Genomic DNA, 12,616 nt, shown 5'->3' with positions numbered 1-12,616 from the left:
CTAGCCCCAGCCCTCTTTCCTGCCTATGCAGGGGGTCGGACTCGATGATCTATTGAGGTCCCTTCCGGCCCTAACATCTATGAATCTATGAGTCTACTTCTGACACCAGTGTCCACATTGTTAATAAAGACATTAAAGAGAACAGGTCCAAGGACAGAGCCTTGCTGGACACCACTGGTCACGGAGCGCCATGATGATTCACTTCCGTTGACCACCACTCTTTGGGTCCAGCCTCGGAGCCAATTCCCCAGCCATCGGACTGTGATGTAGCTGAGGCCACAGTTGACCAGTTTTTCCATGAGGAGACCATGGGAAACCAGATCAAAGGCTTTTTTAAAGTCAAGATATATGATGTCAATCTCTTCTCCCTTGTCCAGGTGATACGTCACCTGGTCACAGAAGGAGATGAGATTGGTCAGGCAAGACCTACTTGCAACAAACCCGTGCTGGCTGTCCCTCAGGATGTTGCCATCAGCCAGCTTGTCAAGAATGGTCTCTGACAATTTTTTTCCAGAATTTTTCTAGGGATTGAGGTCAAGCTGATTGGCCTGTAGTTCCCCAGATCTACTTTCATCTCTTTCTTGAAGATGGGCACCACATTGGCCTTCTTCCAATCTTCAGGTACTTCACCTGAGCGCCAGCAGTTTTTGAATATCTTTGCCAGTGGCTGGGCTATGACGCCTGCCAGCTCCATAAGAGCTCTGGGGTGCAATCTGTCAGGACCAGCTGACTTGAAGGTGTCCAGCCTCTCAAGGTGTGTTCCTTTACAAGGTCTACACTGATGCTGGATACAAATTCACTTAATTCAGTTAAAGAATTAATATTAGTTAACTCTTGGCTGTCTACTCCCTGTCTGAATAAGGTGAAGGGAGGAGCAAAACTCTTCACTGTCTTGTCAATTAAATCATTTTTTCATTTGAAATCATAAGATACTGTTACATGCTCTCAAAACACAATAACCAAGTACTAAATACAAAGAATAAAGATACTGACTTACACAGATAATTTATACAGTTTTCTTTAGAACTGTTATCTAAGTTAAACCACTTTAGTACTGCAGTGCTATTTTTAATAATAGTCATAGAAGGTAGTGCATTTTCAGTATAACACTTTTATTAAAAAAAATCAAAACGTCATATAAATTGTTACTTGTAGGTGCTAGAATCATAAGAAATAATTGCTACACTTACACGTTGAAACTGCACACAGGAATCCACATCCTTCATCTGCTGCCCAAGGTCTTTTATAGCTGAGTGGTCAGATGTAACCACATTAATGCCCTTTTTAGAAGCTGGTTCCTTTACTGCAGATCTTATTACCCTAGTAGTATATAATGTTTCTTCATTTTGGAAGGAAAAGAGAACACAAAATTCATTCAGTGTTATATTGAAAAAAAAAACCAGTATGCTTTCAGGCTACAAAACTAATGCAAATAGTAGCATACACTTGTAACTTGTATGTAAAATGTGGTATTTTCATGCTCTTGAAAAGTCAAGGTGTGTTCATGTGGCAAGGGTTTTTTTTTGTGATATCTTTTATTGGACCAACTGTAATTCTCATCTCTGTTGTATATTTCCTGGACTACGATGGTATACCACCACTCTAACCCCACTATGAAGTATATTCATGTAATCCATCAATAGTTTTGGCTAATGCTTTAGATGCTCTACATTTAAGCATTTAAAATAATTATTTAACATTTTAATATATTAATTTAAACCTTGTATCAAATGAGGGGATGACTGGAGATGAAATGGAACCCTTTATGCATTGCTTCTTTATATTTAGAGAACACCCACACAGAACTATCTAAAATAACAGTAATAACTAGAACTAGTACAGGTTTCCTTCGCTTTATGTAGGTTCTGTATGTGTGAATTCGCTCTCATGCAATGACCCTTTTGATATCAAAAATTTGTTATATGAGAGGTAAATTCACTCTTATGCAATCTGCTTGGTGGAAACCCACAGCCAGCTGCCCTGCATGGTGCACTGTGGGAGTGACTAGCACCAAAACATAGTTTCCTGTGTGGATCTGTGCTCCTTGCTCGTTGTCTGCAACATGTGCTTCTGTAGTTGCCATCCCCATTATGATAGTGCCCTGTGCTTGTCTGCTGTTGGAGAGTACCGAAATTGTCTTGTAAAAGTGGTAGAAATGGGTCTGGGGGTCAGTACAGTTGAGGTCTTGGAACATACCCCTATTCGATACACTGTAAAGTGGGTTTCCTTTATGTGAATTTGAGTTTTGTGCCATTTCCCAGGAATGCACGTACCACATAAAGCGAGTGAAACCTGTATTTATATACAAAAAAGATGCCTACAATATGCATGCATTTATGTCCTAAAATGGCGAAACATGCACTTTAAATTTCACTGTATTAAAAAATTCATAATATTTAAAAGTTTTCACTTTGGTAATAATGTGTTATGTTCACAAAATGCCACTAGAATTTTTTCCAAGTTTTTCAGTGGTCATTGGTGGAGCTTACACTTCTTTTTAGAGCTTTAAAATGTGGAGCAAAAAATAATGCTGCACTTAGCCAAGATCCCCAACAGTTCAGTATGGACTAGTGGCAAGGGCCTATCAGGCAGAACTTCTTTGTAGTGCTGCATCCTCAGTGGTGCCTTGATGAATACGTTTTTTTTTTTCACAGACAGCTGAAAACTCAACATGGACATTCACATAAGCATAGTGGTCTAACAGGTCCCAAGGGAGAACAGCAGCTCCTTCCTGAGAGCTCCAAAGGGATGGAACCCAGAAGGCTTAAGGGACTCTGTCAGTATCTACTAGGAAGCAAGAGTATCCAAGTGGAACGAACCAAAACTAAAACAGGTTTAATCTGCATTACATGTTGTGCAATATTTTGAGGCCTTTCAGCTAAAAATGCCCATGTTGTAAAATTGGGGGAAATATAAAATTATGTAGACAGTGGGGACAACGTACACAACAGGCTAGCATAATGAAGTGTAAAGCTGCTTTTTTTTTTTGAAAACCCTTGAAAAAAGTATTTTTTCCTTCAAAATGGAGACATGCTGTTATGCATTAACATCACGCACAAACTCTTCAAATATGCCTCAACATACACTATAAAACACATATATTTGAAGCTTTTTTATAAGAATAGCATTTCAGTTAAAGTGTTGATAGCCTGCACAGCCAGAAAAAACGTATATTTGCATACAAATCCTCTATCTAGTAATAACAAGACAGGTCTGTAGACCAGACAGCAAAATAATGAAACATCCTTTGAAGAGTGAACCACTTAACTCAATTCATTATTATCATATTTTTTTTGAAAAAAAAACCCAGCCATTCATTCCATGTTTGAGGATATAGCAGAAAAACAGCTTTGCTATAGATTAAAGCAATTCTAGAAATAGACCCTGTAGTAAAACACAGCATGTATTCTATGAACAACTTGACTATTCTATGACTAACAACTTGACACTGAGTGACAAGAAACATGCATTAAGCTCTTTATGATTTTGCACCTCATAATACAGGAGCTTCCTGTATCTATTGATGTATTACAGTACACGATTGCCAAAAAAATCTCTGAATTGATGGCAGGTGTTTGTGCCTTCAGGGAAGAATCCTATATCACTTTATACACCTAACTGGCAGTTATCCAGTCACACAAGTATTTTTTTTTGCATTTATGCACAATTTTAGATTTGATTTTACCCTCTGGAAAAACAGAATTGCTGGACATGCATACCTGCTTAGTGCCAAACTGGAGAAGTAGGAAGAGGAAAACAGCCCTCTAGCCCTCTTTGTAAAAGTCAGCTACTGTACCTTACCTTTAATATTCAAGGGATAAAAATGGATGGAGGAAAATTTCTGTCCCATGAGGGTCAAGGACCCAGGCTAATACTCAGGGTCATTTCCAATGCAGAGCAGTATCCAGCTCACTGAATCATGTACCTTTCATATGCAGATGTCTTCTAGCTAGACCCATTTATCTCCCTTTTTTGGGTGTCTAGGGATCCAGCTTCAAAAGTGAGGGCTGGAGAGCAGTCTAGGTAATACCTAATATGTGGCCTGGTGATTAGAATACAGTTCAGAGAAGCAGGAGATGCAGATTCAAAACCCCTCTGGATAAGGTGAGCTTAGAATCTGGATCTCTCACTTCCGGGATGAGTGCCCTAATTCATTAAGCTAGCAAGCTAAAACAGGTAAGCCTCAAGTCCTCCACTTCCATTTAGCACCCACTAGTCATGAGGTTGTGTGTGGCTGAAATTTCAGGGCTTCTCTGATCTTTAAAATGTATCTGGTAAACGTACAACACTGCATATTCTGCCTGGCCAGAGTGCAGCTATACGGGGCATATAAATGCCCATGCAGGCACTGTTGCACTCAGAACTGAATTGCAAACTATGTCTACGTGTCAAAAAAAAAAAAAAAAAAAAAAAAAAAAAATTTGTGTAAAAAAAAAAAAAAAAAAAAAAAAAAGAATTTACATGGCTCAGCAACTGCCACTTAGGCATGTTAACTGAAACAGCATAGTATCCATAGCATCTGGAGGACAGAAGGCAAACAACAAATGCCAGGACATTGCAATCTAATACCTTTTGCTTTCCTAAAGAGATTGCCTCTATTTTGCATATAATGCAAACAAATGAACAACAAAAGCAAACACACACAAACCTCAAAGCTCTCTAGCTTCTAAAAGTGACATCTCTGATATTTTAAAAGAAGACAGAATTGTGTATAAAAAACATTGTTATGTATTACCTTTGGGCTTTGCTTTATCTGCAGGTGATTTAGCTTTTAAACTTGTCCTTCTGAAAGCATCTTTTGATGTTTTCTTTTCAACAGTTGTGGAAAGTTGTTTTAAAGGTGAAATGGATTTACCATATCCAGAACTTCTAACTGCTCCATATACAGATTTCTTCTTATGTAAAGAAGCAGTATTTCTAGTGTTCTTGTACACTGTTTGTTTATTGGTCACTGATTGTAATCCATCATGCTTCCAAGAGCTGGACAGATGCGCCTGTGTAGAAGAAAATTTTTGCAAAAAACACATTAATCTTTAAGTATAACCTGCAGGCCACTTTTACTACATTAATAGGATATTGGATGAGTTACCAAAGTCATCTTTAAAAAAAACAGAAATAAGACTCCTGATGAGGAGAAAATGATAATCCTAATCAAACCATATGAACAACATGTATTTCTAGAAAAATTCTACTATTTTAAAGATAGCGAGCAGAAGATGCCCCACACACAGATTAGAAAAGATCTATTATGTTCATCTTGGAAAATGGCATTAAATCTTGAAGTCATGATCCCAAGTGAGTAGGTAGTAAAGATATTTGGGAGAAGTCAAATTAAAGCTAGACTCTAAACTTGGGGATGGGGGGAAACTTTCCTAGGCAATTATTTTTGTAAAAGCAACCTTTAAACTATTATTCAAGATATACAGGAATTAAAAAAGTTTTTTTTAATAAAAAAAGATAACTAAATATTACTTACTTGATTCATTTTTTCATCTTGATGCAACAGGATAGAATTTTGTGCTAACTTTTGTCTCAGTATGTTGAGCTGCACTCTCTGAGTCTGGACTTCTCTCTCAGTCCTTTTTTGATTGCTACTTTCACTACCCTCATTTACAGCTGCCCACAAAAAATTGTTCTCTTCTTTATTATGTTCTTTAAACAAAACATCTAAACTTTGTTTCTCTACACCTGTATCATATTGGCTCTCTTTAAATGGCAAATGGCTGACATATTCATCTGCTTTGCTGTTGGCTGGTTTCATTCCGCTACACGGGAAAAGAAACAAAAATGTATATAAGTAACAAGACTTTTGCTCTTTGCCTATATGTTTTTTTAAGAGCGACACAAATGCAATGCTTTTTTAGATGCCAGATGAAAACTGCTTGTGTCTGCAAAGGTCACTTTCAAGACACTAAAACAATATTAACTAATAGAAAGTCTACTGCAAATGCATCTCATTTTCAAAAATGGTCAGGTCAACTAAAAATAGATATTTGTACAGATCAGTACAAATAGCACAGAACCAAGACATTTAGTACAATAGGACCTAGACTCCTGACTGGAAAACAAGCTGAGCTGTTTTGAAAGGAAATGTTCACAAATAATTCACAGATATTAAGATATTTAAATATGTATTTCCTGAAATAAATACCTTATAGACTCCAGGTCAAAGCCTCTGGCATACGATGAATCTGCTTTAATAGGTTTCATTAACTCTTCTATAGTAGGTAAATCTAAAAAAGAAGATATAAAATGATAAAAGACATTATTTTTAAAAGTTCAGTTCTCGTTGAGAGAGATAAATAACACACAATACATTGAAACAAGTGCATTAAATTAGCATATGTCAAAAATTTCACATGATCTACTTGTAAAAAGTATTTTTAAGCAATTTTTTTACATTTAACCTGGCAACAGACAGATTCCAAGATCTCCACTAGTGTTTATTTGAGTGATGGTAAAAAAGAAACATTTGTCAAAAGAAATGAACTGTCAGACCTAGAAGTATTAGAACAAGTAATTTTTTAACTGTGCTTTCCAAAAACTACATGCAACCCTTCAGAAGTTATAATGATAATCTATGTAAGCCCCAAATAAACCAAAGAGGTATCATTTTGATTAATGACTATATAAAATATTGAACAGTCAATGTTACAAACTACTTTAAGTAGAAGGCAGGGCACAGTTAAACCTTACTTTTTTGTAAGCAACAGTTTACTTCAGTAAATGTTGAGCAAACACACTGATTATTGTAGAGGGGAAAAAAAGGAAAGAGTAATAAACACATTAGACTGAACTCCCTTAAAAGCCAATGAAAGCAATGCTGAGTCAAATTCTGCTTTTGGCTATAACGGTGTAAATCTGGAATAACTTAATTCACTCATTTACAAGCAGAACTTAGCCTGTTAATGTCTGCCTTATTAAAACTACTTTTGGAAGGATTTTTTCATTAACCTAGATGTCTTTAGGTGCCAGAAAGGTAGTTACCTAAAAGGCAGAAGCACCAGATTTTATGCCCCTTGGGCAGGGGGCTGGACTCGATGATCTTCCAAGGTCCCTTCCAGCCCTAATGTCTATGAAATCTATGCAATCTTTGCTACAAACATGCACCCTGGCTTTTCACCCTCTCAATCTGTGTAGTTTTCACCCTCTTTGCTATTCTAGATCATGAATCTGCACAACACTTCCAAGCTGTAGTAGAGACATCAGAGAACAATATGGAAAGGGTCATAAGAGGTCACACCTAATTTAACTCCTTTACTCAGAGGAGGTTCATCCCTAAATCATCCAAAAACAAACATGTTATAATATCACTAATATGATTAATGTCTGTCTACCTCTGTCTGGGACAAGTGGAGATTAACGTGTTGAAGATTCATTCTATCTTTGGATTTCATGTGCAAAATAAAATAAGGTTATATTTAGAATGGCAAATTCCTACAATGGCTTTATCCACAGAATTTGAATACACCATTTTCATAACAAAATGTGAAGCAACTTCCTTATGATTTACCTGATTCAGTAGTTGAAGCATTTTTTGCACCAGCTTCATTATTTTGTGAACCATCCTGGACAAAGCATTCTATATTTTCCATTACACCGATATGAATTCTTTGTTCATCTGTGTCTCCTAAAGACTGATCAATATGATAATATGCCTGATGTAATGCTTCAATGTCACTGTTAGTTTGCACACAGGAAACACCTGCAGGAAATTAACATTACCATAAGATGCAGCCAACATGAAATCCATTAGAGAAACAATTAGTAAATTCAGCACACTGGAAACTTATGTTTTAGTTCTTAGCTTGGTCTGTTACCAGCTAGTAACAAAACACTGTGACAAAATAATGAGAAAATGCAAGGAAACGTAATAATTTACATCTCCCAATATGGCGTACAAATTAAAAGAATGCTTTGTTAGCAGACAGTATCAACATATGTGTAGTGTGGATTTAGGCATTATATATTTTACGTAGGTCTTCGTAATGTAGCATTTTCTTGATCTATTTTGTCATTTACCTCCCACAACACAGCCAAGCATAATTAAACTACACTACAGTCCGATGGCTGGGGAACTGGCTCCGAGGTCGGACCCAAAGAGTGTTAGTTAATGGAACCGACTCAACATGGCACTCGGTGACCAGTGGTATCACCCGAGGCTCCATTCTTGGACCTGTACTCTTTAACATCTTTATAAACAATCTGGACTTGGAGCCAGAAGCAGACTGGCTAAGTTCACTGTTGACACCAAACTTTGGGGGAAGTGTGTCCAAACTTGAGGATAGGCAGGTGATCGAGGCCGAACTCGATAGGCTTGGAAGGTGGGTGGATGAAAACCTGATGGCATTCAATATGGAAAAATGCAAAGTGCTCTACTTTGAGGGGGGTGGGGTGGGGTGGGGGGGGAACCCCACATCACACTTATCAGCTCGGCAATGCTACACTCACTAGCACCACGACCGAAAGAGACTTGGGGGTCATGACTGATCACAAGATGAACATGAGCCACTAATGTGATATCACAGCTGACAAAGTGAACAAAACTCTGGTTTGCATCCATCAATGCACCTAAGCAAGACCAAGGATGCCATCCTCCAGCTGTACTCGACCTTGGTGAGGCTGCAGTTGGAGTACTGTATCTAATTCTGGGCTCTACAATTCAGCAAGGATGTGGAGAAGCTTGAAAGAGTCAAGAGGAGAGCCACGCGCATGATCACAGGACAAGAAAACAGGCTTTATATGAAGAGAGGCTGCGAGCCATGGAACTCGTCAGCCTGAAGAAGCGCAGGCTCAGGGGTGACTTGGTGGCAGCCTATAAGTACATAATGGGTGTACATCAAAATCTGGAGGAACGCCTGTTGACTAGAGCACCCCAGGGGATGACAAGGTCCAACTGTCACAAACTCCTGCAAGACTGTTTCAGGCTAGATGTAAGGAAAAACTTCTTTACTGCCTAAGCCCCCAAGGCCTGGGATAGACTCCCTCCAGAGGTGGTACAATCACCTACTCTGAACACTTTTAAGAAACATTTGGATGCTTATAGTGCTGGGATCCTTTGACCCTAGCTGACTTCCTGCCCTTTGGGCAGGGGGCTGGACCTGATGATCTTACGAGGTCCCTTCCAGCCCTAATGTCTATAAATCTATGAAATTTTAGCTGCTGTATCTGCCGGTAACTTCTACAGACAAGTTGTCTGACAGCATTTGAAGGCAAATGCAGTCAGCAGCCATTAAGAAAAGAAATAAGTTTAAAACTTAAACTCCAGCTGTCAAACAAGCTGGCCTTTCTGAATAAAAAAATCCAATGAAAAAAGCCTAAAAAGAAATTTTTTGTCTTTCCTTTGTCCAAAATTTTGGTTACTATTAAGACCTGATTCATACAGGCACTTCAAAAGGAACAATTAATTTCCCTTTACCAATCCTCTAGACCCATTAGATTCCCTCCTGAAATGTATGATAAATTAAAAGAGCAGCCTTACCACTCCTGTTCATTTTATTCTCAGCAACTTCTTGAGATGTTTGATGTTCAGTCACAGCTACACCCTGTTGTTCAGAGACCTTCTGAACTTCCATAGTAGAGTCTTGTGAATCAAGCAATACAACTGAAAAGAAAAGAGAAACAAACTTTAGCCCTTAAGAACAGTGTCACTAATATAATATTATATCTTGCCCATTCCGACTCAACAGATGCCTAAGAATGCACTGTCATCAGGATGGCACCTAGCAATCTTCCATGAGTAAATAGGCAGCATGCCTACTTGTGCTTGCCTCAACAGCAGAGCAGAACTGAACTGTGCTTGAGTCACACTGCAAGAGGGAAGCAGAGACAGAACAGAAAGTGATGAAAGCTGCCCAGCAATTTTCCTTGTGTGGCTTACCTTGGATTCTGCTCTATACTAGCTCAATTGGGCTGGCTGGCAAAATGGGGAAGCAAAGTCACATTGAACTCCTTCCTGCCTGCCTAGATGGAGTTGTGATCTGGCAACTGCTACTTTTCCACCATGTTGTAACATGTAATGCAAGTGTTAAAACAGAGATGTACACTCTCATACTTTACTGCATAAATCAGATCGTGAATGAGCCCCTTTAATGAGGCCTAATAAGAGGAACTCTCAGTTGGTTACTACCAACAGACCTTTTTGCCTTCAAATTTATCATTAGCATATTTGAACATAAGTTAGACGGCTAAGCATTTACCATTTGTTTATCACATACATGCATTTTGTTTTTGGCTAAAACTTGTCACGATTCACATTTTAGTTGTTGACAGAGTGCCTTATCTCACATTAACCAATTGTGTCAGTTTTGTCCAACTGGCTGCGTGTGGCCCCGAGGACTTAATGTGTGGCTCCCTGGCTCCTGGTCCAAGGCACCACTCCCTACTCGGCTCTACTGCCGATGTCCCTGGACTCCCCCTCTCTCCTTAAGCTTCTGTTGCCTGCCTCTGCAACTGGGGGCTGGACAGAACAACCTGGCCTACAGGGCTGAGGAAGCACATGGCCGGAGACTTTTGTCTTGTATAGTTACTGTATTCTTAATTCTGTTTAATTTTTTTTATTTGTAACTGTTCCTGATGACCCTAGGGCTTCAGGATAAAAGCCAAGGGAAAGAAGAGCTGTTCAGAGAATATCAATAATATTAACACTTACCTAACACTGATAGTAATAAACACTGATAATAATAAGCATTCATTACACCTTCTTAGAATTTAATGCAAGAGACAAGGATTTCATTGGGTGATATTTTTATTGGACCAACTGCATAGTTGGGATACAGTTAGACACCCCTTTAAATGCAGGAAAGCTTGTCTAAGTCTATCCCAACTATGCAGTTGGGCCAATAAATTATATCAATGTAAGAAATCCTTGCTTTTCACATAATTCCTGGACCATCACAGCTATGTCACTCTGACACTATCATAAGTTAGAACTTAATTTAATTTTTCCTATTAAGTCAAATAACTTTTTTGTAATTAGCATAAGTGTCTAATATACTGAAAATTAAAGTCTCTAACTTCACTGCACTAATAAATTAATTATTAAAATATTTGACCATTATTTGGCAATATTTTACTATTCATTTGACCAAGTATTTTTGACCAGTCAAATACACAATCTTATGTGACACCAAAGAAGAAGGAGGCTGCCAATTCTGTTCTCCTTCACTTTGTTGAGGGGGGAAAATGGAGAAAGCAACCTGCAGTTAATACCCGTTTCCTACATGCCATGATGACATACCTCAACCCTGGAGGAAAGAACCCAACACGGAAGGTGGGGGAGGGTCCTTGACTTGATGAGAATAATTATATCACAAGGAGAATGTAAAACCACTGTGTTCAAGCTTTTCAGCCTGATGGCCAAAATACTATTTCAAATTATCAAGTAGTCACCATTAGAAAGTGAAAGGCAGTTAAAGCCAACGTTTTCTTTCCCTTCAGTTCCTTGTTTCCAACTGAATTAGAAGAGCATGGCTATCTTTTTCAAGTCTTACTTGAAAATCCATCTCAGCCTGTCAAACAAATCTTTAAGGTAATACCCATTTCTTTCCTAAGGAAGAAAACAAAGAAGCAGCTCAGGCAGGGAGCACAGGGCTGGGAGCAGAAAGCAGAGCTTTCCCCTGCAGACTGGTCAGGGGAAGGGGATCAGAGAGACACTTGAAGAGGTATGGGGCTAATTTGTGGCACACTTGTCAAAAAAGGCTGGCTGCCACTGCTGTAAAGCCTCATGGTGATCAGAAAAAGACTTGTACCAAGCTCAGCTGGTATATAAGAACCCAGCCATGCAGTGATATGACTCTACTTCTGTGGTATAAAAGGATGAATACTGACACAACAATTCAAAATTGCAGACAATTTTAGATAGGAAGATTTATTTCTGGCCACTTCATTACAAGACTCTAAATGGTAAATTCAGACGTTAAAGAAAAGCACAAAAAAACCCCAAAACCCAAAGAGATTTGATATTTAAAAAAAAAAACAAAACCTTGCTGAAGGTTTGAGTTTTTACCTTTAGCCAGCATCCCAGGTGTTTCTTCCTAAGTAACAGAATAATAGAAACAGTGAAGAATGGTTACTGTAGGAATTTGAAAAACAAATTAAATAAATTTATATTTAAGATTAAAAGGTGTGAGTACACACCCCAACCCACTCACCAATGCACACCCACACACAGATCTAGGTATAAATAGGCAATTTCTATGTAATTCAGTCTTTAAATTAAAAAAATTATTGTTGTGTACCCACAGATTCACCCCTCATTTTTCCCTCCCCTCTCACAGGTAGACAGTAACTAGACATTAAGGCTTATATTTTGGGAAACATCACTGCAACAAAACTGTACAGCATAAGAGAATCAGAAAATGCAACTTAATACACACATTGTTTCACATTTCAGTTGGCAATGTTATACATTATATGGTGCAGCCATTCCAACCAGTCAACAATAAACTGCAAAAATGTAGGAAGCATTAACTGCAGATGAACGTGGGCTGTTTTGGATAGCAGAATGTAAGTAAACTGTACACACATACATACACACAAACAGCAACATATCCAATTATAGTTATTTCCTACATATTGAACTCAGTTTTAAAAGAATAGATGCTGCTCACAAATA

General features: G+C 38.3%; 1 protein-coding gene across 3 annotated transcripts in view; it reads right to left on the bottom strand.

The window, feature by feature from the left end:
* CEP162 (centrosomal protein 162) overlaps nucleotides 1–12,616 on the bottom strand; it is a 54,853-nt gene that overhangs the window by 32,432 nt on the left and 9,805 nt on the right. For all 3 annotated transcript variants that reach the window (XM_006038397.3, XM_025194901.1, XM_025194902.1), the window contains exons 5-11: nucleotides 12,008–12,035; nucleotides 9,482–9,604; nucleotides 7,514–7,705; nucleotides 6,152–6,233; nucleotides 5,477–5,765; nucleotides 4,736–4,994; nucleotides 1,191–1,339 (exon numbers count right to left, since the gene is read on the bottom strand). In XM_006038397.3, coding sequence (XP_006038459.3) covers nucleotides 1,191–1,339; nucleotides 4,736–4,994; nucleotides 5,477–5,765; nucleotides 6,152–6,233; nucleotides 7,514–7,705; nucleotides 9,482–9,604; nucleotides 12,008–12,035 — 1,122 coding nt within the window. The remainder of the gene's footprint in view (nucleotides 1–1,190; nucleotides 1,340–4,735; nucleotides 4,995–5,476; nucleotides 5,766–6,151; nucleotides 6,234–7,513; nucleotides 7,706–9,481; nucleotides 9,605–12,007; nucleotides 12,036–12,616) is intronic.

Source organism: Alligator sinensis, unplaced genomic scaffold (genome assembly GCF_000455745.1).
Source record: "Alligator sinensis unplaced genomic scaffold, ASM45574v1 scaffold1128_1, whole genome shotgun sequence".
Lineage (NCBI taxonomy): Eukaryota > Metazoa > Chordata > Crocodylia > Alligatoridae > Alligator > Alligator sinensis.
The sequence above is the reverse complement of the archived record's forward strand: the minus strand, read 5'-3'. Positions and strand labels throughout refer to the sequence as shown.